At 42.7% G+C, this 25,348-nt stretch overlaps 4 protein-coding genes and 1 pseudogene across 5 annotated transcripts; 3 read left to right on the top strand and 2 right to left on the bottom strand.

Annotated features, from left to right (window-relative positions):
- Positions 1 to 719: 719 nt before the first annotated feature.
- LOC133931193 (phospholipid-transporting ATPase 1-like) lies at positions 720 to 2,667 on the bottom strand (annotated as a pseudogene).
- A 6,958-nt stretch (positions 2,668 to 9,625) lies between these two features.
- On the top strand, positions 9,626 to 12,781 carry LOC133910099 (sorting nexin 2B-like). 2 transcript variants are annotated; one of them, XM_062352627.1, is made up of 3 exons: positions 9,626 to 11,001; positions 11,846 to 12,046; positions 12,189 to 12,781. In XM_062352627.1, the coding sequence occupies exons 1-2, from the start codon at positions 10,356 to 10,358 to the stop codon at positions 11,926 to 11,928; spliced, it is 729 nt and encodes a 242-aa protein (XP_062208611.1). In that variant the 5' UTR covers positions 9,626 to 10,355; the 3' UTR covers positions 11,929 to 12,046; positions 12,189 to 12,781. The 2 variants fall into 2 exon arrangements, with proteins under 2 accessions (XP_062208611.1, XP_062208604.1); XM_062352620.1 differs by having other exon boundaries at positions 11,846 to 12,023.
- A 2,470-nt stretch (positions 12,782 to 15,251) lies between these two features.
- On the top strand, positions 15,252 to 18,024 carry LOC133910116 (uncharacterized). Its single transcript, XM_062352637.1, has 3 exons — positions 15,252 to 15,562; positions 16,395 to 16,722; positions 17,700 to 18,024. The coding sequence occupies exons 1-3, from the start codon at positions 15,394 to 15,396 to the stop codon at positions 17,902 to 17,904; spliced, it is 702 nt and encodes a 233-aa protein (XP_062208621.1). The 5' UTR covers positions 15,252 to 15,393; the 3' UTR covers positions 17,905 to 18,024.
- Positions 18,025 to 19,799: 1,775 nt separating this feature from the next.
- On the top strand, positions 19,800 to 22,701 carry LOC133910138 (chaperone protein dnaJ 72). The gene is made up of 3 exons (XM_062352656.1): positions 19,800 to 20,337; positions 21,086 to 21,155; positions 22,414 to 22,701. Exons 1-3 carry the CDS (start codon positions 19,913 to 19,915, stop codon positions 22,477 to 22,479), a joined length of 561 nt encoding a protein of 186 aa, XP_062208640.1. The 5' UTR covers positions 19,800 to 19,912; the 3' UTR covers positions 22,480 to 22,701.
- A 1,204-nt stretch (positions 22,702 to 23,905) lies between these two features.
- LOC133910126 (calmodulin-binding protein 25-like) lies at positions 23,906 to 24,966 on the bottom strand. Its single transcript, XM_062352646.1, has one exon. The coding sequence runs from the start codon at positions 24,896 to 24,898 to the stop codon at positions 24,167 to 24,169; it is 732 nt and encodes a 243-aa protein (XP_062208630.1). The 5' UTR covers positions 24,899 to 24,966; the 3' UTR covers positions 23,906 to 24,166.
- Positions 24,967 to 25,348: the final 382 nt, after the last annotated feature.

Raw genomic sequence — 25,348 nt, forward strand, 5'->3', positions numbered from 1 at the left:
AAGATCTTATTACATTTCCTGAGTCTGACTAAACTCAGTAGCTCACTAGATAGCAGCCAGGCTGAGCCATACGGGCAACATCCACAGGGTGCACGTGACGCCCCTATAATTGCTATTAACTGATCAATTAGAGTACTGAACTGTGGACTGATCAATTAGAGTACTGAACTGTGGAACCTTATTGATTCACTCCTCGATGGTTAAGTTTTCATTTTTTTAATGATCCATATATAACAATTCATATGACGTCCTGCAATCTAACAATAAGACATCTAAACCCCTAGCAAAACAGTTTAGGATATATAGTCATTTTTTTTTATCCGCCCCGATGCGCTGGTGTACGAGTACATGGCCGCGGGAACCTGTGGTGCGCTGTGAACTTGAGTCCCAGGCTGGACGTGGCCGCGGGAAGGATTTTTAATATTAGATCTAACCTCATATAAAATTTTAAATTTTTTTATATCTATCTCTCTCATCTAATTCTGTGGCTCCATCTAAACAATCGTTCCTGCAGTTCCCTTAGGAATTTGGGATTCCATTCAGTTAATTATTCCTGGCTTTGGATTGAATGCAGTAATAGCTCTGCTACGCTCAGGTAACAGTCAAAATAAGCAAACTGTAGCTAAGTGAATCATAACATACAGGGGAAAATCAACAAAGAGAAACCTTGGTAATTAAATTTTTTAGCATCCGCATATTTCACATTTACATTACACTGTTCACTCAATTACCTTGCAATTATGCTGCGACAAAAGGATGAAAAATTATCGTACATCAACAATTTCTATTTCCTTTTCACTAAATGTTAGGTGAATACATACATACACCTCGGAGGCTAAACCTATCACCTTACTGCTAAATGAACCAGCTCGTATGCACACCAAAGTGTGAAAAAGAACAAAAAGAAATGGAAAATTAAGAAAAAAGGGAAACACTAAAGTTTCTCTACTAGGGTCATGAAAACACTCTCATTGGAATTTCTAAGCGGTTCACCTGATTTACATTCTTGAATTTTTCCATCTCCCGGGCGATTTGAATATCACTGGGCCTAAAGTGTTCTGTGAAAGCCTTGATTACAAAATGTGGGACCATTCCTGTAACAGCAATGATAAGGAGCAGTAACCAAAACAAACCGGTCCCCATGATATGAAAGATAGCCCTGGAACAATTGTTTGGTATCAATTATTATGCAATTCGTTATAGATATTCACAAGTAATTGCAAAGTAAACTTCTTAGTTACCAGGACTTCCTACTCTAAGAAAAGATGATGAAATATTTGAAGAATTACAATGCAAAATCAACAAATCGAAATATTATGCATGATAAACAAAAGAGGCCATGGTCTCCAAGCCTGTCAGTTCAATAGTGAAAAGCTCCAGTTTTGTATTGTTTCTTCAGGCGATTCTTTATTCGCATGTTTCAAGAAATACACAATCTTAAATGTATAGAATAACATGATGTAGAAAAAGAACCGAAATACATTTTGCAGTTCCAAACATCAACTAGCTAAATGTTTAATGACAGCAGCGCAGCTATTTCGTGGAATACAAAAAGATAATGAATGGGATGTCACGTCAGTAGTAAGAGGTTGAAGAGGCAGTACTCGCCCATAACCTGGAAGAACCCATACGGAGTCTATCACAAAGAGGCAGATGGTTGTTAATGCCATTGTGCCCCACACAAACGCATGTATTATCCAATTCCACCAAATGATGTCCATGGCTAATTGCATATTTACAACAATGACAGGTGCAAGTGCCCACAAATCTCCAAGACTAGACATATCAATTGTGCTTCGTCTATATGCAAAATACGGTAAGTACAAAGCAACCAAACTCTGCCGGAGTGCTTCAAACATATTGAGCACAAACAAATTCACATTGTACTTCTCATCCCTCTGGCCAGATCCATATAGCTTTGGATGAGCTAGCAGTGTTGCCTTACTAAGATCCTTGTCAAGAATTCCGACGACAATTGTTGGAAGGGATGTATAAAGCACAGTGTACAGAAGGCTACTCCATTCAGTGATAGCAGTTGTCAGAGTGAATGCTGTATAAAGTACGTACCTGGGATCATACACGAAGTATTAGTTTTTTCGCAAATACCCGATTAATTATCAGAAAAAATGCTAAAGCAATAAATTCCAACCATTCAACTTAAGATAACCAGATACTATATTTGTAATCCAAGGTAGAAATCGTCTAATAGATATAGTAAAATAAAAAACCATTGTCGTTTTCCAACAAGTTTATGATAGATATAGAGGACAACTCCTGCTCTTTTTTCAAGTTCATAAAGTATTTATTTTATGCACATTAAGAAACCAAAAATCTTACCAGAAAAGAACCAAGACAAATGTGGCATTCTTGTAAAAGTTGTAAAGGATCATATAGGCCATCCTTTAATAATTCCAGCGACCATGAACTAATAGAAGAGGAACCAAGAATCTAATTTGCCCCATAGAAAATTCTAATGCCATAACAGCTTGTCGTCCTTCTTGGCCACTGATGCCAACCCCAACATCAGCCATTTGGATCATTGAAACATCATTTGCGCCTGAATACATATACCAGATTTGCACATATTGGTTCCAACTTCCAAGAGAATAAAATGTCATAATAAGAGAGGCAGGAGGGAATAATACCATCACTGATTGCTAAGGTCATATCATCTGTCCTGTTTTTGATAAGTGCAACTATCCCTGCCTTTTGTAACGGGGCTACTCGACAACATAAGACAACGCTGCATGCAGTTGCTAGTTTGAAAAGCTGCCACAAACAAAATAAGAAAAATCATGCATCAGTTTGCCACTTTACTTAAATTTTATTACTCAAACAGATCCGCCCTATTTTAAATTGATTATAAAGGTTTTTCTATTAGAACTCTCACCTATTACATAGGCTAAGCACTTATCCTCTTTTTCTTTAAAATCCTAGCACAATACTCTCATATAAGTGACACAAGTGATTCAAATGGCTGATTCATTCTCTTTCATAGTCCTACCCCTCTATTTATAGGTTTAAAAAATTTGACCCCTAAGTTTCCTACCTTTTTCCAAAATACCCATCTCTTATAATACACTACTACCTACTACCAAGAGCATTTTAGTCTATTTTCTTATCTATTCATTGGAGGGTCTTGGCGCATTCACGATTTAGCTTCGTCTTGACGTAAGTTTTACGATGATGTTACGTACTCCTTCAATCCTTCTATGGTTTTGAGGCCAAACTATGAAGATATAGCACGCTTCTCAAAACGTGACTAGCCGCCACTTGCTTCCACCTGAAGCAAGCGCGCCGATGATGACGCGTGTTCTCTGTCTTGCGATCTTGACCGCTGGTAAGTCTCTCTTGCTCCCGATCCCTCGGACCGTCTTATCACTTACACCGGTATCCCCTTCACTTGACTTTGTCAACACGTCGTCTTCATCATCTGTTTCATACTTTACTTGACCTTCATGTGTATAGCTACGATCACCCTTGACTTAGCCCGGCCCTCCTTGATCGTTCGGCACCAAGCGTCTGCTTAGCCCCGATCACCTGTCATGAACCGCCAAATTCCATTCGTCACCTGCACACCTTGAAATAAGCAAACATATTTCTCCACACTCCAAAACATCTTCAGGTTAGCACAAAATCAAAAACTTCAACTCAGAGCACATCCTATAGAAAACGTGAACACCGGATATTCCGATGTGTTCTGCTCCTAAACACCGGACCATCCGGTGAGTGCAACACTATCTGTTCTAGGAAAATTTTGCTCTCTGCAATAAAAGGTCCGGTGAAAACTTCCGGTAATCTCATGTCCATCACCAGATAATCCAGCGTGTGCCAATCCACCCTTCTGCAACCTCTCTACAACAAAAGGTCCGATGCATTCTCCGGTGTTCACAATTTCAGCACCGGACTATCCGGCGTACATAATTAAACTTGGCACCAAAAATCTCCTCCCTGGAGAAAATACTCTGATGCTCTCAAATTCCATCACCAGACCATTTGGTGTTTGCTTCCATTTTTTTCAGCACTGAAAATGCTCCGGTGCTCACTTCACCGTAACACTGGACTATCCGTTGTGGTAAAAAAAAAATCACACACCTGATATTCCAGTGAGGTATAATTTTTGGACTCTAAAACAGTCTGCTTCAATTCAAACTTTGGTTAGCCATAAATAAGATCACACACACAGGCTCATGTTAACTAAAGTCATTTCAAATCCAATAACTCATCACATGTAAATCAAGGTACATTTCAACTTGGTTTCTCAATCTTCCTCTCGATGAGTGCATCGACAACCCTCAAAACATAAAGATTTGGGTTTGAAGAATTGAAGCACGTCCAAGTGACCAAAACTCGAAAAAGAGCAAGAACCATGTCACCTGGCATAAGAAAGATTGCAAAAGACCGAAGAGAGGCAAAGACAAGCCAAAACCTCAAAAGAGCACGGAAAACTTGAAAACAAATGCTCCCCCTTAATGAATGCACATTTTTCATTTTTCTTTGTGGTTTGTTGCAAATATTCTCATTTCTTTTCCTCTGAAGCATATTTATGCATATTCTCATCTTTATGTATATGGTCTCCCCCTTTGGCAATCCAAACATCAAAGATAAAATATTATAAACATGTAATCCTAAATGAGATTTTACAAATATACCACAAAGTATTTGCGAGAGCTAGAAATGTAAAAGGGCTCCAGAAGGTAGAACGTAGAGCTCACAATCGCATAGAGGCTAAAAAAGAGATAATGACACAAGAACATGAAGCTTGCTAAGCTAAACCCGAAGAATTGGTTGGCGCATAATTTCACATAGTTGAATCATTTTCAAAGTGACCACCATATAAACATCCACTCGTGCTGAAGTAATACAAGCATTAAGAATTAGCCAATTACAACCTCAAAATAGGCAAACATATGTTCATGACAGTAGGCTTTACAAACGCTCACATATGAAACCAAGATTTAGATCGATTAAGTGATTAAAAAGAATTAAACAGTTAGACATATTTATTTGAATTTCATTTTATCCTCAAGTTGACTCTTATCCAAGAAAAGTGTCACTCGACTGGGTATGGCAAACATCTTCAGGCTTTAAGACGACCGTATTGGATCATATTTTAGCACAAGAGACTTGATTTTTTATGATTATTCAATTCGCACAAGTTATCAAGATGGTCACAAGATCAAGTTAAGTAGTGCCTTTGCGACACAAGGAACACACGTTCCCCCAAAGTTCTATCATGAGCTAAACATTTAACAAAGATATAAAATAAAGTGCAATATTCTCTAATCCACTGTCTTAAACCAAGAAGTCCTAGAGTAAGATATTCATCAAACTAGCCTTAACACAAGCATTGACTAAGCCTAAACAATTACGAACATAGTGATCAATAATGTAGTATTTTATAGCCTACATGATTCATAAAATTATCAAATTTCATCTTAAGAAAAGTAAGCTTGCTTGAAATGTATTATATCAAGAAAAGCCTAAGATTAAAAGATTGCTCCACACAACTACTCAACTCAGTCCAAATTTAAGTCTAGCAATCAAAAATGCTAAAGACTTACAAGTCAAAGCTCAACTACTATGATTATCTTACATAATAAAATATAATACAAATACAATAAAAATAAGATAGAGTATGTATAAAAGACAACTCCCCCGCATATAATGCCATAAGGATGGCACACACTAAGCTCTTCTCTCAAATAGGCAAATCTTGTAGCATCTAGAGGCTTGGTGAATATATCGGGTAGCTGGTGTTAGGTATCTATGTAGTTCAACTCAATATCTCCCTTCTCATTATGGTCTCTTAGAAAATGGAATCTCACATCTATGTGTTTGGTTTTAGAGTATTGAACTGGTTTGTTAGCTAAGCTTATGACACTAGTGTTGTCACACAAAAGTGGCACACTTCTGAAATTCAACCCAAAATCCCTCAAAGTAGCAACCATCCATAAAATATGTGAGCAATAGCTAGCAGGAGCTACATATTCAGCTTCAGCAGTATACTATGTAACGCTAGACTATTTGCGAGATGACCAACACACAAGAGAAGTACCGAAGAAGTGACAAATACTAGAGGTACTTTTTCTGTCAATTTTACAACCAGTAAAATACGCATCCGAAGAATCTCGAAGAGAAAGCGAAGAGGAAACAGAAAACCAAAACTCATACTCGAGAGTATGCTTGAGGTACCTCAGAGTACATTTTACTGCTTGGCGGTGAGACGTCCTCAGTGATGCCTGTAAGCGAGCACATAAGCAGATGGCAAAGTGGATGTCAGATCTTGTCGCCGTCAAGTACAGGAGAGAGCCGATCATGCTCTTGTACTCCCGATGGTCCACTTCCTCACCATCTTTATCTAGATCAAGTACGGTCAAGGTAGCCATCAGTGTCACAAAAGACTTCGCATCACTCATGTTGAACTTCTTTGGCAAGTCCTTGGTGTACTTCTTCTGGTGGACGAATGTACCTTACTTGTATTGCTTGATTTGCAGCTCAAGGAAGAAGTTGAGCTTGTCCATCATCAACATCTTGAACTCTCTGCTCATAGTTTCTGCAAACTTGGTCACAAGTGTATAAGAAGAGCCACCAAAATGATATCATCCATATATATCTAAACAAGTAAAAAATCATTATCATGTTTGAGAGTGAACAAAGTTTTTTTAGCTGACCCCATTACATATCCATACTCTAGCAACAAAGACATAAGCCTATCATACCAAGCTCTAGGTGTCTGCTTAAGCTCATACAAAATATTTTTAAGCTTGTAAACTCTATGTGGGTATTTAGGGTGCTCAAAGACTAAGGTTGCCTAACATAGACCCCTTCCTGAATGAAACCATTTAGGAAAGAATTCTTGACATTCATTTAATACAACTTGAAACCCTTGGATGCCGCAAAGGTAAGAAGGATCCTAATGGCTTCTAACGTAGTTATAGGTGCAAAGGTCTCTCCAAAATATATTCTCCCAAACTGAGTAAAACCCTAAGCCACTAGTCTAACTTTATTTCTTATTACAAATCCACCCTTCCCCTGTTTGTTTTTGAAAACCCATTTGGTTCCTATGGTGTGAATATTAGGAGGTGGCTCTATAAGGACCCAAAGTTGGTTCCCTCAAAGTTTTCAAGCTCTTCATGCATGACATTAATCCAACTTGAATCAGGTAAAATATGTCCAATATCATAGGGCTAAAAGGAAATAACGAATGCAAAATCAGTAAAATGAGCATAAGAAGTAGATTTGAACCTCGTTACCCTCTCATTGATGTCATTGATCATCGTCTGTGGAGGGTGTCGCCACTGAATGTGTTGAGGCGCCCCACACTGTGAATGTATCTCCCCCTCAAACACTGCTGGTGCAAATTTAAAAGCAGCTGAAGTGGAAGTAGAGGCTGCAGGACCCTCTGCTGGAATAGAAGAAGCAGGCTCCAGCTCTAGAGTAGGTGTGGTCGAGGGAAGTAGTGGATCATCCTCGTCATCACCAAGAGCTGGAAGGCCACCAAAACTGCTCGAATAGGTTCTGCGGAAGAAAGGTGAGCACCGAGTACTTGGCCGTACTTATGGCGTTTCCAGCTAAAGCCGTTGAGGGCTCCCCCACGACAACGGTGCGGGACTCGTTGTCCCTGTCCTCCTGCTCCTGTTGCGACGACGCGGACGGGTCAAGACCATCACCGCGACAGGAGGGGAGGAAGGGGTTGAGGACCTAGATGGAGAAGCCGAGACGGTCGCTGGGGATGTGGCGACTAGCGAGGGGATGTTATCGGGGGTGGATGCGCCTAGAGTTGTAGTGAGGAGTGGGTGCTCAGAAGCCATGGAGTGGTCGGGGGCAGGGCAGGGGTGGAGGCTAGTTCACCGGCGGCATTGGAGGCGGTGGATTTTGGTGGGCGCCAGCGAGGCCAAAGGTGGAAGGGTGGAGAGCTTGGAGGTGAAGAAGTTTTGGGAGTTCAGAGGTTTCTTCCGTTGGGAGGAGGGAGGCAGCAGGTGGAGCAGTGTTGAACCTTGGAGGGGTCAGAATGGAGTTTGAGGGAACCGAGGGGTTTGATGGAGAATTTCCATAGAGTTCTTGGAGGATTTTTTTCGTATAGAAATAGTAAATAGTAATTTTACTATTTAAATTGAGACACCTGTTATTTTGCAGATTTGAACTTACTAAAACAGATGGACCTTTTGAACGGCCTGCTGCCAATAGGTTGTGAACTATAGATTGACAAGAATCAGTTCCAGGGGAGTCCAAAGATCTTACGTGATATTTCAGACATATATTAGAACAAGGGTGTACATATGTACACCAAATTATTTTGCTAAAAATTGACTATATATCATACGTAATATATGTAGATATCAGTAGTTATTAATATTTTAAAATTATATACTGTATTTTAACTTAACAGACCGTTCATACTTTTCTGAACCTTTCTCACTACCGAATTCTACCGTCTCTGAATTCTACCGTTTCAAAATCCAATTAGCTCTCAAAGTAGTTTAGTCATTGAACAATTTTTCTAGCTATGTACATTTATTGTTAAAATATCATGGCTGCCACGGTATTTAAGGGACTGAGCGAGCGAATTTGAAATTTTTAAGCAATGTAAGCATTTTCCTCTATACCAAAGTACCGGTACATCAAGAAAATAAAAATTGAATGAAAACGACATTTGCCGAGGTCTATCAGACAATAGATCCCATCTGGCTCTGCTGTGTCAGTTGTTCGCTTGTGATTGGATTTCTCGAAGGCAAAGCAACCTGAGTAGGATGACGGCACTACCAAACTGGCCGTAGCAGCAGAATATCTAACAGCGCTGGAGGAATCTTTTCCTTTATATTCCAACCAACGACTTGCAAGCACGCTTCATAAATTCGGTAGACTCTCGAAAACTACTCACGATCTGTCCACGGTAATCCTATAGTATCGAAAACTACTCACGGTCTGCCCGCAGTAATGGTATAGTAATTTGATAAAATTCGATAAAAAACTATTTAAATTCTATCAATTTTTTATTTTTGAATTTTGAATTTGATTTTGATCGGTAACTATTCGGTTTCTAAATTTAGTGTGGACCAAATTAGTCAATAACTATAATAATCAAGCGGTTACTGTTGTATTTTCGAACCCTGCCTGTGAGCAAGAAAGCTGGAAACAGAAGCCTGATTCAACGGCTCTAGTTTTTACTAGATATCAACGGCCAGGATGTAATCGTCGGCTTCGAATGCTCAGTTTGTTTCAATTATTACACGTACACAGGGGGCGAAGCTACATGGAGCTTGAGTGGTGTATTGAAGTGAAGAAATTTTTTACTAGTAATCTATTTATATTGACTATATAAATTTGTATGTATTATTTGATGTATAGTAATGTAGCACCAAGTTATTTCGACTTTAGTTTCGCCTCTGCATGTATACAATTTTTTGTTTGTATGACGCATCACATTTCCACACATGTTATCCAGAGACAGGGTCAATTTGTTAAATAAAAAAAATCGATGTGGAGGAAAATGCACATAGATTATCCTTCGAACACGCTGCTAAATCTACGATTTACCATTAAATAACTACTGATTCTACAATTCAACTATCGAATAAATTGTATTTACTTCTATCCTGTCAAATAAATGTTTCAGTTCACCCCGACCCCAGCCCACGTTCTCCGTGCTCCTCGCCACCTCGAAGGACCGTGCTCTGGCTCCACTGCCGCCTCGCCGGCGCGCTGCGTCCGCTCCTAGCTTCTCCAGGCCTGTCGCCCCTCCTTCTCTATCTCCAAGAGCCCGCGCCAAATCCGCATCTAAAATCGAATCCCCAACTAAATAGGCTGGATCTCCACTCTATCCTCAACCGAATTCGGGCGAGATTCATCCCTATCCCCAATCCAACCGTGCGCCTATATAAAGGAGAGGATTTGATCTAGATGAGGGGGAAGAATCCGGCCAGAGGCCCTGCTGTAGGTTGAAGCCCGACCGCACGCGGCCTTGTGTCGCGCCGCCCCTGCTGCTGTCTGCTGAGGAGAACGGGCTGATCCCCTGGTGCGTCAGCGGATTGGCGACTCGGCCGAAGGCCGTCGCCTCCCGGTGCTGCCCTGTGTCCTGCCGGCCGGTAGCCCCTGCTGTCGGGTCCCCTGCTGCCGTCTCTGGCGCCGATGGAAGAAAGGGGCCTAGCCCCTGCTGCGTCGCACCGCCTCACCACCAGGCCAGGAGCCCTGCTGCGCTGAGGCCCGGTCCCATGTGGCTGAAGGCCGTGGCGTCCCCTGCTACTGCCGTGGAGCCGGGCCAGCCAGAGCCCCTGTTGGTCGCTGCCCTTGTGCCGTGCCATTTCCCCCGGTGAGTTTGCTTTGATTGTTTCGGCCAGCCTCTGTGTTGCGCCATGTCTCCATTGGTCGACCACTCGACCAGGTACGCATCTGTATATGCCACACATGTCGATTTGAGCTTGGCTGCTGCTGCATGTGTTGTTTTTTCGGCATTGGCTGTGTGTGTTGGTATGGATATGATGATCATGTTCACCGCCGGTCGTGGCCTGCACCATGCTCAGCTCAACCGCCGCCTTGCCGATACCTTCTGGGTCCACTTCGTGCCACCGTGGCCCGGCAAGAACACCATCGAGAGCCAAGTCATGCAGCGGGACGAGTTCGTGGCTCAGCTTCACGTCGCACTCGAGCGGTACCTGTGGCGGCTCGCCGAGCACCCCGCGATCGGGCCCAGTGATGAGCTGCATGTATTCTTGCAGGCCGAGGGAAAGATGCCGTTGTCTGGCAGCACCGATGTAGCGTCCAGGATGCTCGATGGACCGGCGCGGCTCCCGCGACAGCTCCCCTCCGGGGAGGAGGACGTGGTGCAGCCAGCCAAGGGCGGGAGGGACCTGCTGAGGATATTCAAAGAGCTCAAGCAGTCGGTTGTGATAGACTGGGTTGACGTCAAGCCACCACTGGTGGAGGAGGAAAGGGGGGTTCCTGGAGAAGAAGGAGAAGCTGCAGGAGTGGGAGCAGCAACTCACCAGCACATCACAACAGGTGATTTCATAGTTACGACCAGCGAGGCAATTGGTTTCATCTCTTGTAACAACTATATTTGAGTAGTGATTCAATTTCCAGCTATACATAAGATTTTTACGAAGGAAAATTTAATAATGAATAATGTTATTCCCTTTAGAGCTACATTCATGGTATACATTGAATTCATGACATATGAGTATGATAAATGCATCACCTTCAGTACCATCCTCCTTTCCTTTTTTGACACTGTAGTACTTCAACCATTACAGAGAGGTTTTTGAGGCACAATGTCCCCCTGCTCGGTAACTTTAATTTAAGTGCAAGGCTGTTATTGTAATTAATGTTTCTTTTATGCCAAAACATCTTAATTAGGGAAATGTTTGGTCATTTTATCATTCATCTTAAATCAAGTGAGTGTATGTAAGGCCTTCATATAATATGAGCCAGTAGTATTGTCTTATGTAGATTGACATTTAGATTGTTCATATATTAATTAAACCATAATCCATGTATAGCATCAAGATATGCTGCACAACAATCGTATGAACGTGTTCTCGAGAAAAAAAAAAGAGACTGTTCTCGAAAGATTAACAGGGCAAGAAATCAATATTTTGTAACAAGGCGAATATTCTTGAATCAGAAGCTTGAGAGGAGTCTACCCATGCCTCTTGTCAGTTGGTCACAATATCACAGTAGGTGAATAGGACAAGGTCCATATTGTTGCGTTGCGTGTCTGATAATATGAAGCAACATCAGTTGATGGGAAATTTTGTATAGAAAAGTGTATTTATGCTGAAAAGGAGTAAAGCAGTCTTGGTGGAATCTATTGCATAATCTTACTGGTTGTGTTTGAACTCTGAAGGCTGTTTAACGTTGGCATCGTCCTGTCCTCTCCACAAAGGCACAAACAGAAACACTTGTCAGGGCTCAGCAAGATATGGGTGAAACAATAGGAGCGCTCAGATTGGCATTTATCAAACTAACAAGGTTTGAGACTGAGGAGGCAATGTATGACTCGCAGAGAATAAGTGCAGCTGACAGTAAGTGCATAGCCACTATAGCTGTAAGTTATTAGGGCATGTCGATATTTGAATGCTCAAACTGTTAAATATCTGGTAGAAATGCAGACCTGTAGACTACTTTTCAATAATCTCTTCTGCTTATGAAGTGATCATATTTGAGGATCTTTCACTTTTTTTTGGCAGGGTACGCCGCATGATCATTTGAGCATAATGTTGTCTGTCCATACTGCATTTTCCGATCGGGCAAGTGCATTATTGACTGTACAAACACTCATGTCAGATCTGGCATCATTACAGTCCAAGATTGAGAAACTTGAACCTGCAGCGTCGAAGATATTTGGTGGTAATGAAGCTAGACTTCGCAGAATTGAAGAGCTAAGGGAAACAATAAGGGCTACTGAAGATGCTAAGTTTTGTGCTTTAAGGGAGTATGAGAGAATAAAGATAATGAATGTTCCAGAGCAAGAATTGGACGACCATTGCTGCTATTGTTTATTCCATGCTTTCATTACTACTCCTTTAACCTCGTATAATAGCGACCATCATTTTGTCCTTCTTATGCAAAATCAATTTCATGTAGTGGTGCAGTAAGCTTTACATATTGCTCCCATCTTGTTGTTTGTGTGAAAATAGAAACCATAATCAACAAGAGGAAGAACTGGTGTCTTCATAGCTGGGAGTAATATGGTTTTCAGGAGGCTGTATTTAAATAGGGGCCTGGAGATTTAGAATTGCTTTTGAGGATATATTCTGCAATATTCATATCCATTCATTCATGATCTGAGATATGCTCCCTTGTAACTTTGGAGCAAACCATAAGTTTTTTTTTTATTTGCCTGCTTGCATGGGCCATATATCCTTGATGTTAGGCACCTGGTTGGCAAATATAAAATAGCAGCAGCAATAGCGGTTCTTCCCTCTGGCTTGCCTTTGTTGTTGTAACTTATAAAGTAGTTTGGTTTCAATTATGTTTTGCACTTTGCTTTTGATGAAATCTCACTTTGGTGAGGCAACTGAGATCTGATAGATACCTCATGTTGTGCTGATATAACGCGCGGGAAAACAATAAAAGTGAACTCCAGAGGCTAGACAGAGAAAGGAAGGAAGATTTCCTAGGGATACTAAAAATATTTGTTACAAGTCAGGCATTGCTTCCATTATTTCATTTATTTTCTATGATGATGCTAGGAAACATCTAAGTCTCAGAATCTAATGATAGTATTTTTCACTGACGGGTCGTTATAGCATGCTAACAGCACGCCATTTTTCTAGTAGTCTCGGAAGATTCTCTGCGTTCCACCTATGCATCAACAGTTAACCAAATATTCATATGGATGCATTCACTGCAAGCAGCATTATCTCGTCTTTTCCACGTCTTACACTTGAGTATTTTCGGTGCTGGGCCATTATCTTGCAAGGCCGTGGGAAGGTTATCCTTTGGAGGAGGAGATAGAAATGTTTCTTGATTTGTTGTTTTCTCATAAGCTATATTTTTTCTTCTAATCAACGTATTTCAGTGATAGTTAACTGATGATTTTTTGGTGGATGAGAACAGGTGGCATGTCCTCTCAAATTTGTTGTCCTCTTCGTTCCCTCAAAAGCTTGGGCCCTCGGCAAACTCAACATCATTTGATGCATGCAAACCTTCTTTCTAAAGGCATGTGGGGTTTAAATTAATTTTTCAGAGAAATAATTATCCTGATGCATTTAAAATATATTAGATTGCATTACAAACATGCAAATATCCATTTCATCTATTTTTTCTTTTTTATGGCCTAACTCGTTGCCATGAGTTGCTTCCGTTGGTAAAATTACTATCCGTTATTTACCCTAGTACTAGGGTATTTTTTTCCCAAACAGATGAATTTATGAGAGTACTTATATCCATTTCATATTTTGTTACCGATACTATCGGTATCTCGGTATCTGTACTGGTATACAGTAGTAGCACGCCAACTCGAGAGGTATACGGCAGTAGCACGCTAACTCCGCCAGCCTCCGTATCTGCGGGTGCTAGTGCGAGTGCAGACAAGAGGTATCGTCGGGCCGAGTCCGATCGGGGTGTCTAGTTCGCACGCATGCTAGCAGGTCTGTTCGTGTGTAATTTTGGACAACAAAATTATAATCGTGCACGTTAGCATGCCTCTTTTTTCTCGTCTTCGGTGGTTTGCCTCTGCCCCTCCTTCTCCAACGACTCACCCCCACCCTGTCCTCCTCGATCTGCTCGTGCTCCTCCTCTTCCTTCTCCAGCATGTTCACCTTTGCCCCGCCTTCTTCCATCGTCTCCAGCGGTTTCCCGCTGTTGGATCTGCCACCGTCATTCGCCGCCATGCTAACCCAGTGTTACCAAACAGTTACTTTGCCGCTCCTACCGTCGATACCGCCCACCGACGATTCTCCATCGCCTGACCTCAGCCGTCCCCCGCCTACCTCCTTCGCCTCATCGGTTGTCACCCCAAACCTTCATCTAGGCTCATCGGAACCCTGAACTCTAACATTAATCCTAACTCGAACCTTCGTCATCAGCCGCTGGCCACCATCCGTAATCGACTCGGACAAGCGGACCGTAACTTACCTAGTCGCGTGCTCGTATCAATATTTCCGAGTCCGACCCCACTCGAGTCCGAGTCCGACCAGGCGGCAACACCGCTCGCATTCTTAGGCCGCCTCCAATGAAGACGACATTTTTGCCGCTTGCCTTTCCAGCCGTACGTTTGCCGCATGAGAGCACCGGCAAAACACTCCAACGGAGACGTCATTTGAGATTTGCCGCTCGCTACAGGGAAGCCGGAGTCGGCTTCGAGCGCCAAATTTGCCGTCGAGTTGGGGGCTCTCGTATCACTGTTCCTAAGTATGTGTGTGGGTTCAGGGGAGGAGGAGAGGAATGTAAGGTATTCCTTCCGATTGCAAATATAGGTTATTTTAGATTTGTGTACAAGTATTAAGAAAGTAGATCAAATGATCTTGTTACCCTTTATTTATTCTGTATTAAAAAAGATAACTCATTCATTTGTGAGAGTGGTAGCATTTATTAAACAAGAGTAAGACGAGAATAAAAGAGAAAAAATGCATAGAAGTTCGAGAATGACTTATATTTAGAAATAGTTGAGGAGGCTAAAATGACCTATATTTGTAATCAGAGGGAGTAGTAAATAGGGTAGCCGTTGAGGATTGAAAAAATAGAAAATACTGTAATAATATTATAAAGAATAAAATTTTAGAGTTTGTGTCGAAGATAAACTTAACCTCCAAACTTTTTTTCCTCCCTCTCTTCACAGATCTCCCACCACCACCGCACCGTCACGGCGGAGCAAAGCGGCGCCAAGGGAGCGAAGGCGATCGCGGCTCGCGGCCCGGCGGCTGCGGCGCGCAGCTGATTGGCTAGGGGATGGACGGCGGCGGGCTGGGCGGGCTCCGGTGGACCGCGGAGGAGGCGTCGACGATCGGGGGCATCGCGACGGTGTCGCTGCTGCACTCCTTCATCCCCACGCACTGGCTCCCCTTCTCCATCGTCGCCCGTGCGCAGCGATGGCCGCTCTCCCGCACCCTCCTCGTCAGTCAGTACCCCTCACAGCACCCGCCTCTTTTTCTCCTACTGCTGCGATTGCCATTCAATACTGTTCGCCACGCCCCCAGATCTGGGGCCTAAGTTGAGGAAGGGTTAATGGCGCCGGTCCTTGTGATCTTGCTAGATAGTGCGGCTAGATAGTGCTCTCTGTGGTTGGGTTCGATACTTCGATCGCTGTTGTGGCATAAAGAAATTGGGGCAGTTGTACTGCCACACCATAGTGATGCCCGGCTGCTTCGTAGTGCGTATGTCATGGACAGTGCTGCTTCCTGAACATCCGGGTGGTCTTGCCCGGGCAATGGCAGCATCTCCAGGCGCCTGTATAGGAGATAATAAGCTGCTTGTGGGCTTGCGTGTTATCCATACCCAAGTTTGGGCAAATAATTTCTTTAGTTGGACAGTTCCCAGTATGGTATTAGTATCTAATAAAGCTGTAGTTGTCTAGCTGGAGCAGTTTCCTAGGGCAATATGTAGTTGTGACCCAAGCTCCTAAGAAACGAATTATACTCGACAACATGAAGTTATGATTTATTGGCTACAACAATGTTTACCCCTGTTTGGTTCGCTATTTTGTCGTATAATTACGAATGTTTGCTTCATCCTGTGCAGGATATGGTTCGCTATTTTGTTGTATAATTACGCATGTTCGCTTCATCCTGTGCAGGATACTCTCTAAGAACTTTACCTTTATTTTGCAATCTCATATTCGATTCCCTCCTCTCTTCTTTTTTTATAAGTTAGTGATGATTACATTGTTCTTTTGCAAGCATTGCCCTTCGTTCACTTTGTTCTTACTCAGAAAATATTGCCAACTTCTGCAGCTGCATTTGGAGGTGTTCTTCATGTTGTTTCTACGGCTCTTCTTGGGATAACTGCAGTAACTATGGCAAACACTATAGCTGGCGAAGAAACAGTGCATAAACTTGCCTCTCTGTTGCTAATTTTTCTTGGAGGAAGTTATATCCTGTTGTTTGCATTAGGAAAAGGTGGTCACAGCCATGCTCATAATCATCCAATGGAAAAGATGGCAGTTGCTGGTCTTGTACTTGTACCCGCACTATCACCCTGCGCAACAACCCTTCCAGTTTTTCTTGCAGTTGGCAACTCTTCCTCAATGATGATTCTTGCGATCATTGTACTCCTCTTCAGGTTTTCACCCCATCCACTGTTTTCAGTTATTTTACTTGTCGGTACTTATCAATTAAAATGCTGCTGTTGCTTCCTCTTTTCATTTTCTTTTTCAGTGCCCTAGAATTGAGAGGGCAAAAGGAATGAACTAAGACAATATATTTTGCTGTTCAACTATAATAAGAGCTGAAAAGTATTACTGAACACTTCTCAGCATTACCTATCTATGCTTCTAAGAAGTTGCTTAATTGTAGAATTCCCTTTTTTTGTTGGGATTTATCACCGTTATGTGCCACCTTTTTTTCTGAAAGCAACATTATGTTGCACCTTATCCTAAGTTACACGGGGTGCACGCTGGGTTAAAAAAGAGAGAGTCAAAAAGATTCTTTTCAGTACAGAGTATATATTTGCTAAGTAGAAAGACATATCCTCGTTTAACATATGTAAACTTTCCTTTTGTAACATTTCTCTTGCAATCTTGCTTCATCAGTTATTATTTGTTCATGCAGCATATATACATTAGGAATCTGATGAGAACAGAAGAACAAATCTAGAGTCTAAGATATCACTGGATCAGTTTTTTAGTGTGTCAGCTCATGGAATATATTCTTACCTTTTGGACAAATCATGTTCTTGTAGTGCTATGGCTAATATTCACCAAGGGTTCTAATGATGGCTGTATATTATGCCCTAAACAATCAATTTACGTGAAATGTTCCTACAAAATGTTAATGGTCGCTTCAGTTATTGTGGCACTCTACCATTTCTTATTCTAGAGTAATTTATACTTCGAAGCTGTAGTTTTCATTCTTCTAAAAACAGATGGCAAGTAACTTTTGGGAGAGTAGTTGTAGCCATTAAAGTGCCTTTTTTTTACTTCGGTTCTAATGGGCGCATTGTTTGGATTATTTACGAGACCTACAATTTATTATACTCCTTAAATCATTTGCTTCCTATTACTGTTTTTGAGTGTTGGCTTACCATTTTTCCGCCTGCAGTACCATCACAGTGATGACATCCCTGGTGGCCCTCTCGTTCTACGGTGCTAGCCAAATCAAGTTTCACTGGGTGGAGCGCTACGACAAGATCCTCGTTGGCACGGTGTTGTGCCTTGTCGGAGTATTAACATATGTATTCCATCACCACGATGGCGATGAACACTCTCTCCATGCACATGTGCACAGGAAACTCGTGGCTCCATAGATGACTAGATAGTGAATGAAGTTCTGTTTGTTGATGTGCCAAAATTTCCTGTTGTTCCCCTAACCGTCCCGCGTGAATGCTGTATACGATCTGATTATTAATCCATTTGAGTTCACTGCCTTCCTGCCTTTGCTAGGAATTCAGATCAAGTGAATATACTATAATGGAAACTAGGTGAAGTTTGGTGTTTGAGTTGTTGATGTACTTACCTGTACTTAGTAACCGAGCACGTGTTTTATACACGTGGAATTAATATAGAATATAGTAATCCGAAGAAGTAAAAGATTATAGCATAATAAAAGAGGTATTTGTATTCATAAAAATCATAACATGATCATTGTTGAGATCTTGATCGCAACATAGTGAATAGTATATTGTAACAGTATGTGTAATGACTATTTTTAACATTATATTAGTTAGGTAAGAGCATTTATAATCATATCTCAACCATCCTAATCATCATTATATTTGTGTATCTTATCTATAGGAATATTCAACTTAACATTAGGAAATATCTTGGGATATTCCTGAGGCATTACTGTCAATATACATTCACAAATGCATATCTATTCTAATCGAGGCCGACATGTGTCCAAAGGGACCCACATCGGGTCCCCATTTCGGGGCTACTTATGGGTTCTTTCTGATTATCTTGTTGCTAGAGTTTTGCTAATCTACAAGTTTTTCTTGAAGTATGCTTTCGTTCTCTTATCAAAGGTCTTTATGTCGCATCCCTTCGTCTTTAAGGTTTCATTGTATCCCTTCATTCTTCGGACTTCGTCGCATCCTTTCATTTTTAGGGCTTCGTTGTATCTCTTTGTCCTCTGTGTACTCCCTTCGGGGTCATCGCTTACGTCCGTAGACCTCCAACCCTTTGTTGTACGTCGTCCGGCCTAATCCCTACATAGCATAGGGAAAACATTTCTGTCTTGACGTTAGTCTTGCTATTTTGCCTTTTGGGTTGGTTGATATAATCAAAATCAATTAATAGAGACCAACGTGGTATCATTCCCCCAACAATCATATAATTTCAAGATTGAGTAGGATAACGAGTATCTAGATAAGAGGATGGAGTGGACTATACCGTCCAGAGTTGGTCATCTATAGCAACTTTGTAAGGAGGATCAAGATGCTGACTGATTTGTGAGGGGATAAAAACCATTCTTGCATAGTATCTTGGTGTAAATATAGCGCGACAAAGATAATCTCCGTGGTAGACGGCGGTGGAGGCGACGTGCGGGCGGCGACACACCCTCTCTAGAAAGCCGGAGATGTAGGCGAAGTGTGGGATGCAGTACAACCTCTGGAGAAACACGACGGTGAATATATGGAAGACAAACAATGGGAGATTGAATGCATTTTTAGAATATATTGAAGACAAATATTAGACGTTTAAGTATAAAAGAAAAATAATATGAGATTAAATATATTTTTTGAAGAAGTAAAGAAATCCAACTTTACATTATGATCATTTGATCAACTTATGTAAGCGATGAAAATCGATCAAATCTATTACAACTCGTACATTTTATAAGAGCATAGATAGAGGGATTCATTAGTTGATCTTGTTGCCAAGCGTTTCAACGGATGCTTTATTTGATATTCTATTTTTTTATTTTGTTTTTAAGATACAGTAGTTAATTATTCGCCAAAATATTGTTGTAGATCTTGACTGTGAAATTCAAATGATTTTGGTAAATATTCGTTGCGACTACAACCTGGTCCTCGGATGCATTGTTCTGCTTGCTTTGTACATAGGCTGAAGGTAAACTTGAACCAACATGTTCGGCCGTATGGGCCAGGATGCGGGAGGCGTAGGCTTTGCTCGTCCAAATCCAGCCCAACTAACCCTACAAAGGGCCGGGCTGGGCCCAGGAATGACGCGCGGCAGGCAGAGCGGCCACGCCGCCGCCGTCGCCGATCCCTTTCGTCTCCCCGCCAGCTCCCTCTTACGGCTTTCCTCCCGCGATCCACCGACCGAATCCGTATCCTCTGCGCGCGCTGGCGAATGGGCGACCACTACCAGGCGTTGGGGCTCCGGCGCGACGCCACCAAGGCCGAGGTCAAGGCTGCCTTCCGCCGCCGCGCGCTCCGGGACCACCCCGATCGCCACGCCGGCTCCACCGACGCTGCCGCCCGCGCCGACGCCTCGCACCGCTTCCGCCAGGCGGCCGACGCGTATCACGTCCTCTCCGACGACCGCCGCCGGGCCGAGTACGATCTCCGGCTCCGCCCCGCCTCCTCCTACGCGCGCGCATCTCCCTCCTCCTCCTCGTCTTGCTACGGCTACGGCTACGGCTACGGCCAAAGAGGTGGTTCTTGGCGCCGGCCGCCTCGAGGGGGAGGTGGCGCCTCGGCGGGATCAATCGATTGGGAATTCTTGCTGAAGGCGGTCACGCGGCGAGGATTCCTTATCAATCTGGGGTTCGCCAGGTAAGCCTGATAGGCGTCGGAATTTTTCTTCTGTTCAGTTGCTACCAATACTCCAATAGCGCGGTGCAAAATCATGCTTAATGCCCCTCGGCGGATTCCGGAAATGCCTGCAATTTAGCGTGTACCTTAGTTTTGCTCTGCTGATGAGTGCATCTCATGGTTATTGATGAGTGGCTGACCGAGGAAGATCAAAATGTAGCCAAACATGCAGATGTGGCGTATTGTGATCACAGATTTCAGTTGCACATCGGTTGTAGTGTTGTCGACTTACTAGAAATTATAGCATGTTTATTACCGTTTCTGTGGGTCAAATCCAAATTCAGAGTATGATCAGTTCACAAGAAAACTGGGGCTGGATATTTTTTAATGGCATTCTATTTTAAATTTTATTGCTTATTCGATATAATTCAAGGCCATTCATACTTCATAACTATTGACTGTTAAGAAAGTAGTGTTAACTAGAGGCTGTGAAACTATATTTGAAATGGCTGCTGTTGGTGGTAATTGATACCTACTTGATCTAGCTGTGGCAATACAATCAATTGCTTAAGCAAGCTGGTTGGGGGAATAAGTGCCATGTATGCTTGGTACCAGTTGTCCGCAGACATGCTGATTGTTACAAACTGGTGTTGTTCCATGCAGTGATTGTTGCAGTCTACCCAAAGTATTATAGTTATGGTGACCTTTCAGTATTTTTAATATGATAGGTGTTGAGAGTTAGGGGCTCATTGATAACTCTGTATTGCAGTGTATTGCTGTCTGGAGCAGCTTTTCTTGATGGAAGTATTCTAGATATTTGGAAGATGAATAATTCTGGGGTAAGTGTCGTTCATCATGCTCCTTCATTCTTTCTCCCAATGTTTAAGTTAATTCCCTTGGCATAATCACTCGAACCCCTATTCTTCTGAATATATTTCGATCAAAGTGCCAACTATCATACGTAAATTGTTAAATGAACTTTGACTTGATTATGGTAAAATGTACTAACATCTTTGGTAAGTTGGAATTCCCTCAGAAAAAAATCCTCAAAACTTTGTTAAGTTGGAGAAAGAAGGGAAGCGGCAACATTAATCATTTTATTAATGCATCATCTTCTTGTTGTTATCATTGTTGCATCACAAGAGTGGAGCCAAATATCTTAAATAAGCAAACAAAAAAAGCAATTGGATGATTTAGTCACATAAAAATTCAGCATAAAACAGAGATATCTTTTCCCTTTTCCTGGCTGGTTGATTAGTAATACAAACGTAGAAATTACAATGTTCCCAGTACCTTCCATCGTGATTGTATATTATATTGGAAATTATGGAATAGCTTCAGGTCTCTGAATGATGTTTACAATTTTGTTTTAGAGAAAAAAGTGTCAAACTTTTTTAGAGAAAACAGAGAGAACTTTATTTTGGCATTTATCTGACTTCACACTGTCAAAAAAAGATATTTCTATAGTTTAGCATGATCATTTGTATTGAATCCTTTGTTGAATCATATCTACACATAATTTGATGACCCATGGATTATGCACTGTGATGCTATTTGCATGCTTGGCAGTAGTTTAGACTTTAGTGAGCCCACAGCCTTTAATCTGTTGCATGTTAGAAAGTAAAGCGGGTTATATTCTGTATAGCCTTTTGCTGATACCTTTTAGATTTTGATGTCAACTTTGCCATTTCAATGCTAGCTACTTGACACACATCGACATGGTTGTGTTTATTGTGTGTGCTTAAGGCTTAGGAGTTATGGAGAGACTTTGGTAATCGTCAAAATATTGTAAATTGCATTGCACTAATGAAGTAATAATTGTAATTCTAGAATGGTCCAGGAATAAATGCAAATATTGAATAATACATCCTGCCATAGATAAAACATTTCTACTGACAGCAAGCCCCTCAAGCAGCCCAGTTCTGATGGGTGGGGTAAGAAGACTGATTGGTAAATTTTCAAATAATTGAGTGATGAGACAGGAGATGAGGAAAGATGGTTACATGTAAATGTCAGACAGTACATTACCACTTGAGCTTTATTCTTGGCATGTTACGAATGATGTAACGAACAGCTTGCGCTATATTTACTGTGCAGAAATCATTTGAGGACGCAATGGAGTCAATTGAGAAGGTAAAAAAGACGCAGAAGGGTAATAGGTAGAACTTGAGAAATGCCGTTGATCCTTGATACATATACTGATGTGTAAATCTATGTGCATATTGTTGTTCAGACCCTAATGCACAATAATACGTATGGGCTGAATTTTTTTTTGTCAAAAAGTGGCGCTGGATCCTTGTAATCATGTGGGCCTATATTCGCCCTTAGAAACTATACTTGTATCAAGATTCTTCCATTGCAAGAGACCGAGTTACACCACAATTATTTCTTTTGTTGAGCAAACTAAGCATATTAAAAAAGTGAGCACCGAGGGGAGGATGTTCCTTGGAATTTCATTAAGAGGACGCCGCGCTTCGAATCCGGGCTGGCTCAGTGAAATCGTGTTTGACTGATGGTTAGCACCGTGAGAGACTTGATAGCAAATGAAGCATATTGAACAATTCACTGTCATAAATGCTTTAAGAAATATTATGGACTCTGCAATTGTACATACTGCTATTCATTGCAAAGATGAAATCAATAATCAGGTTGTACTGTAGTCATAAGAGCTAGCTAGATTGTCAGTTTGGATAAGGTGTAACTTCGGAGCTTCTGACTAGTTGAGAAAGCGACTGTGATTGATGAATTTTAGTTATTAATTTTTATAATAATTTTTTAGTTTCTCAGTATACCTAAAAGCCATCTAGAACCTACTTCTCAGCTATTTCCTCGGTCATAGCTAAAATCTATCAAAAATTAAGGTCAGAAGCTAATCCTATGCAAACGGGGGTTTGTTTCCTCAGCTATGTGGTATCTTTTGTTTTTTCTTGGATCAGAAGTTTGAATTTGCCTGGTGAGTAACCCATCCGAGCCCAACAGAAACCATATCTCCTATCTGTTCCAAGCTCCAACTCACCGCGGTTGGGTCACCGGAAAAGGGTCGACACGGTGTGGACGCGCGCCGGCCGGCCGTGGCATCGTCGTCCACTCGCCTGCGATGGGCCAGCCAGGACAGGGACGGCCTCATCCTTGTAATCATTGCGTTCAGACCAGTAATGGCAATGGCATCGCCTGCCGTAAAAAGTTTTCCCTCCTGAAAGGCGTGGCACTCAAGTCGTTCACACTAGTCTCTTGAAAGTCGAAATTCGCTATGACTCAGGGACCAGACCAGCGGCACCTAGAGTCGGTTCTATCTAAGACATTTTAGAATGAAACAATCTTTAAAAGTAGATTTTGATATAATTCCTCTTACGATATATTATCATCGATCGCTATAAAATTAACATCATAAAGCACATTAAATATAAATTGATGTAACTTTTGTAAACTAAACATATATATATTTAACTAATTGCTGCTCAAATTTTACAAAAATTAACTTTTTCAAATAAAGATACGGTTTACATAAATGGACGGAGGGGTAGTATATTAGTTGGATTAGATTAGAGATGATTAACGTCATTTCATCAGTTAATTGCTAAGGCAAGAATGAAAAGCAGCAGGGCAAACATGGCATGTAGTACTAATTACTTACACCACATGACAAAAAGAGAGAGAGATCTACATCATGGACATCGACAACCCGCAACCGTCCGATCATCGCATCGGACGGACCAAAAAGCACCTAAACGATTAGAGAGCTAGAGCAAAAGCAAAATGCACTATGAATAGCCCAAAATAAGAGCTACGCATGCATCAGCATCTATGAATATCTCTGAAATCTGAATCCCTCTCCATCTCTTTGGGAAGATCAGATGATTCCCCAGCTCTCCAAGGTCGGGAAGTCGGGCATGAAGGCCGGCGCACACGCCATCGCCTCCAGCTCCTGCAGCACCGAGCATTGCTCATCAGCTCCCAGCGCGGCAGCTACTGCGGACGCGCCTCCTCCGCCCGAGCTCTTCCCCTCCGGCGCCGGCACCGTCATGGCGGGGTCGAGCAGGAACGCGGACGTGTCCAGCGTCGGGAGCACGCACGCGGGCGCTGGCGGCCAGCTGGGCGCGTCGGATGCGTGCTCCGACGCAGCGGCGGCCTGGACGCCGGAGGAGGTGCCGGGGACGGGGAAGCCGGTGATCTCCTGCACCATGCGGCGGAAGTTGGCCGGGTCTGCGGTGATGTACGTCGTATGCGCGCGGCGGGAAGGACGCGGCTTGCGCTTGCTGACGCGACCCCCTTTGGGTCCCGCCAGGGACTGGGCCGCCGGCGCCGGCGCGTCGTGGCCATCAGAGAGGAGTTCATAGGCGAAGAAGGTGGAGGAGGACGGGGTCGTTGGAGAGTAGAAGGAGGCGGCGGCTGTGGCGGCGTGGGCGGGCGACATGGAGGCGCGGAGCGCGGAGGTGAGCGCCTCGTTCTCAAAGGCGGCGGCCGGGCCGAGCCAGGCGGGAGAAGCGTAGTAGTGGCTGGCGGCGGCGTGAGCTGTGTGGGTTGGCGCGGGCACGGGGAGGTGGGACCAGGTGGGGTCGAGGACCGCGCAGCGGTTCGCCATGGGAGGAGGCTTTAGAGGTGCCGCTTGCTTCCTCGCCGCTTGGATTGGGAGTGAGTGGGTGGGGAAGGTGAGGGAGGCGGCAAGGGAGGGGCGGTAGGGTATTTATAGGAGGAACGGGGTGCTGCAGGCCGAAATAGTGCGCGCACACGCGTTGTGTACACTCTTTGGCGTCTGCTCCCTTCGCAGATATTGAAGAATTTATTATTTCCATTGTTTTGTTTTTCACATCTCCTATATTTTAGGTGGCTGAAATAAGAGCAACTTAGGTCATCTCTAGCAGCTTCCTTTTCCAGTTATACAGTGTACCACAAAATATTGTACCACTCGAATTTGCCATCGAATGGCCGGAAAAGCTCTTCAGTAGGTACAGTATCAAGTGTTACAGTGTTGGGGAGAGAGAAACTAATACTCCAAATTTGTTGTTACACTGTAGTATCCACAACATTGTTC

This window comes from Phragmites australis, chromosome 1 (assembly GCF_958298935.1).
Source record: "Phragmites australis chromosome 1, lpPhrAust1.1, whole genome shotgun sequence".
Lineage (NCBI taxonomy): Eukaryota > Viridiplantae > Streptophyta > Magnoliopsida > Poales > Poaceae > Phragmites > Phragmites australis.

Coding starts and splice junctions, on each gene's coding strand:
- LOC133910099 (XM_062352627.1), top strand. CDS start 10,356: ATGTCTCCATTGGTCGACCACTCGACCAGGTACGCATCTGTATATGCC. Junction 11,002..11,845: donor TCACCAGCACATCACAACAG/GTGATTTCATAG, acceptor TGAACTCTGAAG/GCTGTTTAACGTTGGCATCG.
- LOC133910116 (XM_062352637.1), top strand. CDS start 15,394: ATGGACGGCGGCGGGCTGGGCGGGCTCCGGTGGACCGCGGAGGAGGCG. Junction 15,563..16,394: donor CTCCCGCACCCTCCTCGTCA/GTCAGTACCCCT, acceptor CAACTTCTGCAG/CTGCATTTGGAGGTGTTCTT. Junction 16,723..17,699: donor ATCATTGTACTCCTCTTCAG/GTTTTCACCCCA, acceptor TTCCGCCTGCAG/TACCATCACAGTGATGACAT.
- LOC133910138 (XM_062352656.1), top strand. CDS start 19,913: ATGGGCGACCACTACCAGGCGTTGGGGCTCCGGCGCGACGCCACCAAG. Junction 20,338..21,085: donor ATCAATCTGGGGTTCGCCAG/GTAAGCCTGATA, acceptor TCTGTATTGCAG/TGTATTGCTGTCTGGAGCAG. Junction 21,156..22,413: donor GGAAGATGAATAATTCTGGG/GTAAGTGTCGTT, acceptor TTTACTGTGCAG/AAATCATTTGAGGACGCAAT.
- LOC133910126 (XM_062352646.1), bottom strand. CDS start 24,898: ATGGCGAACCGCTGCGCGGTCCTCGACCCCACCTGGTCCCACCTCCCC.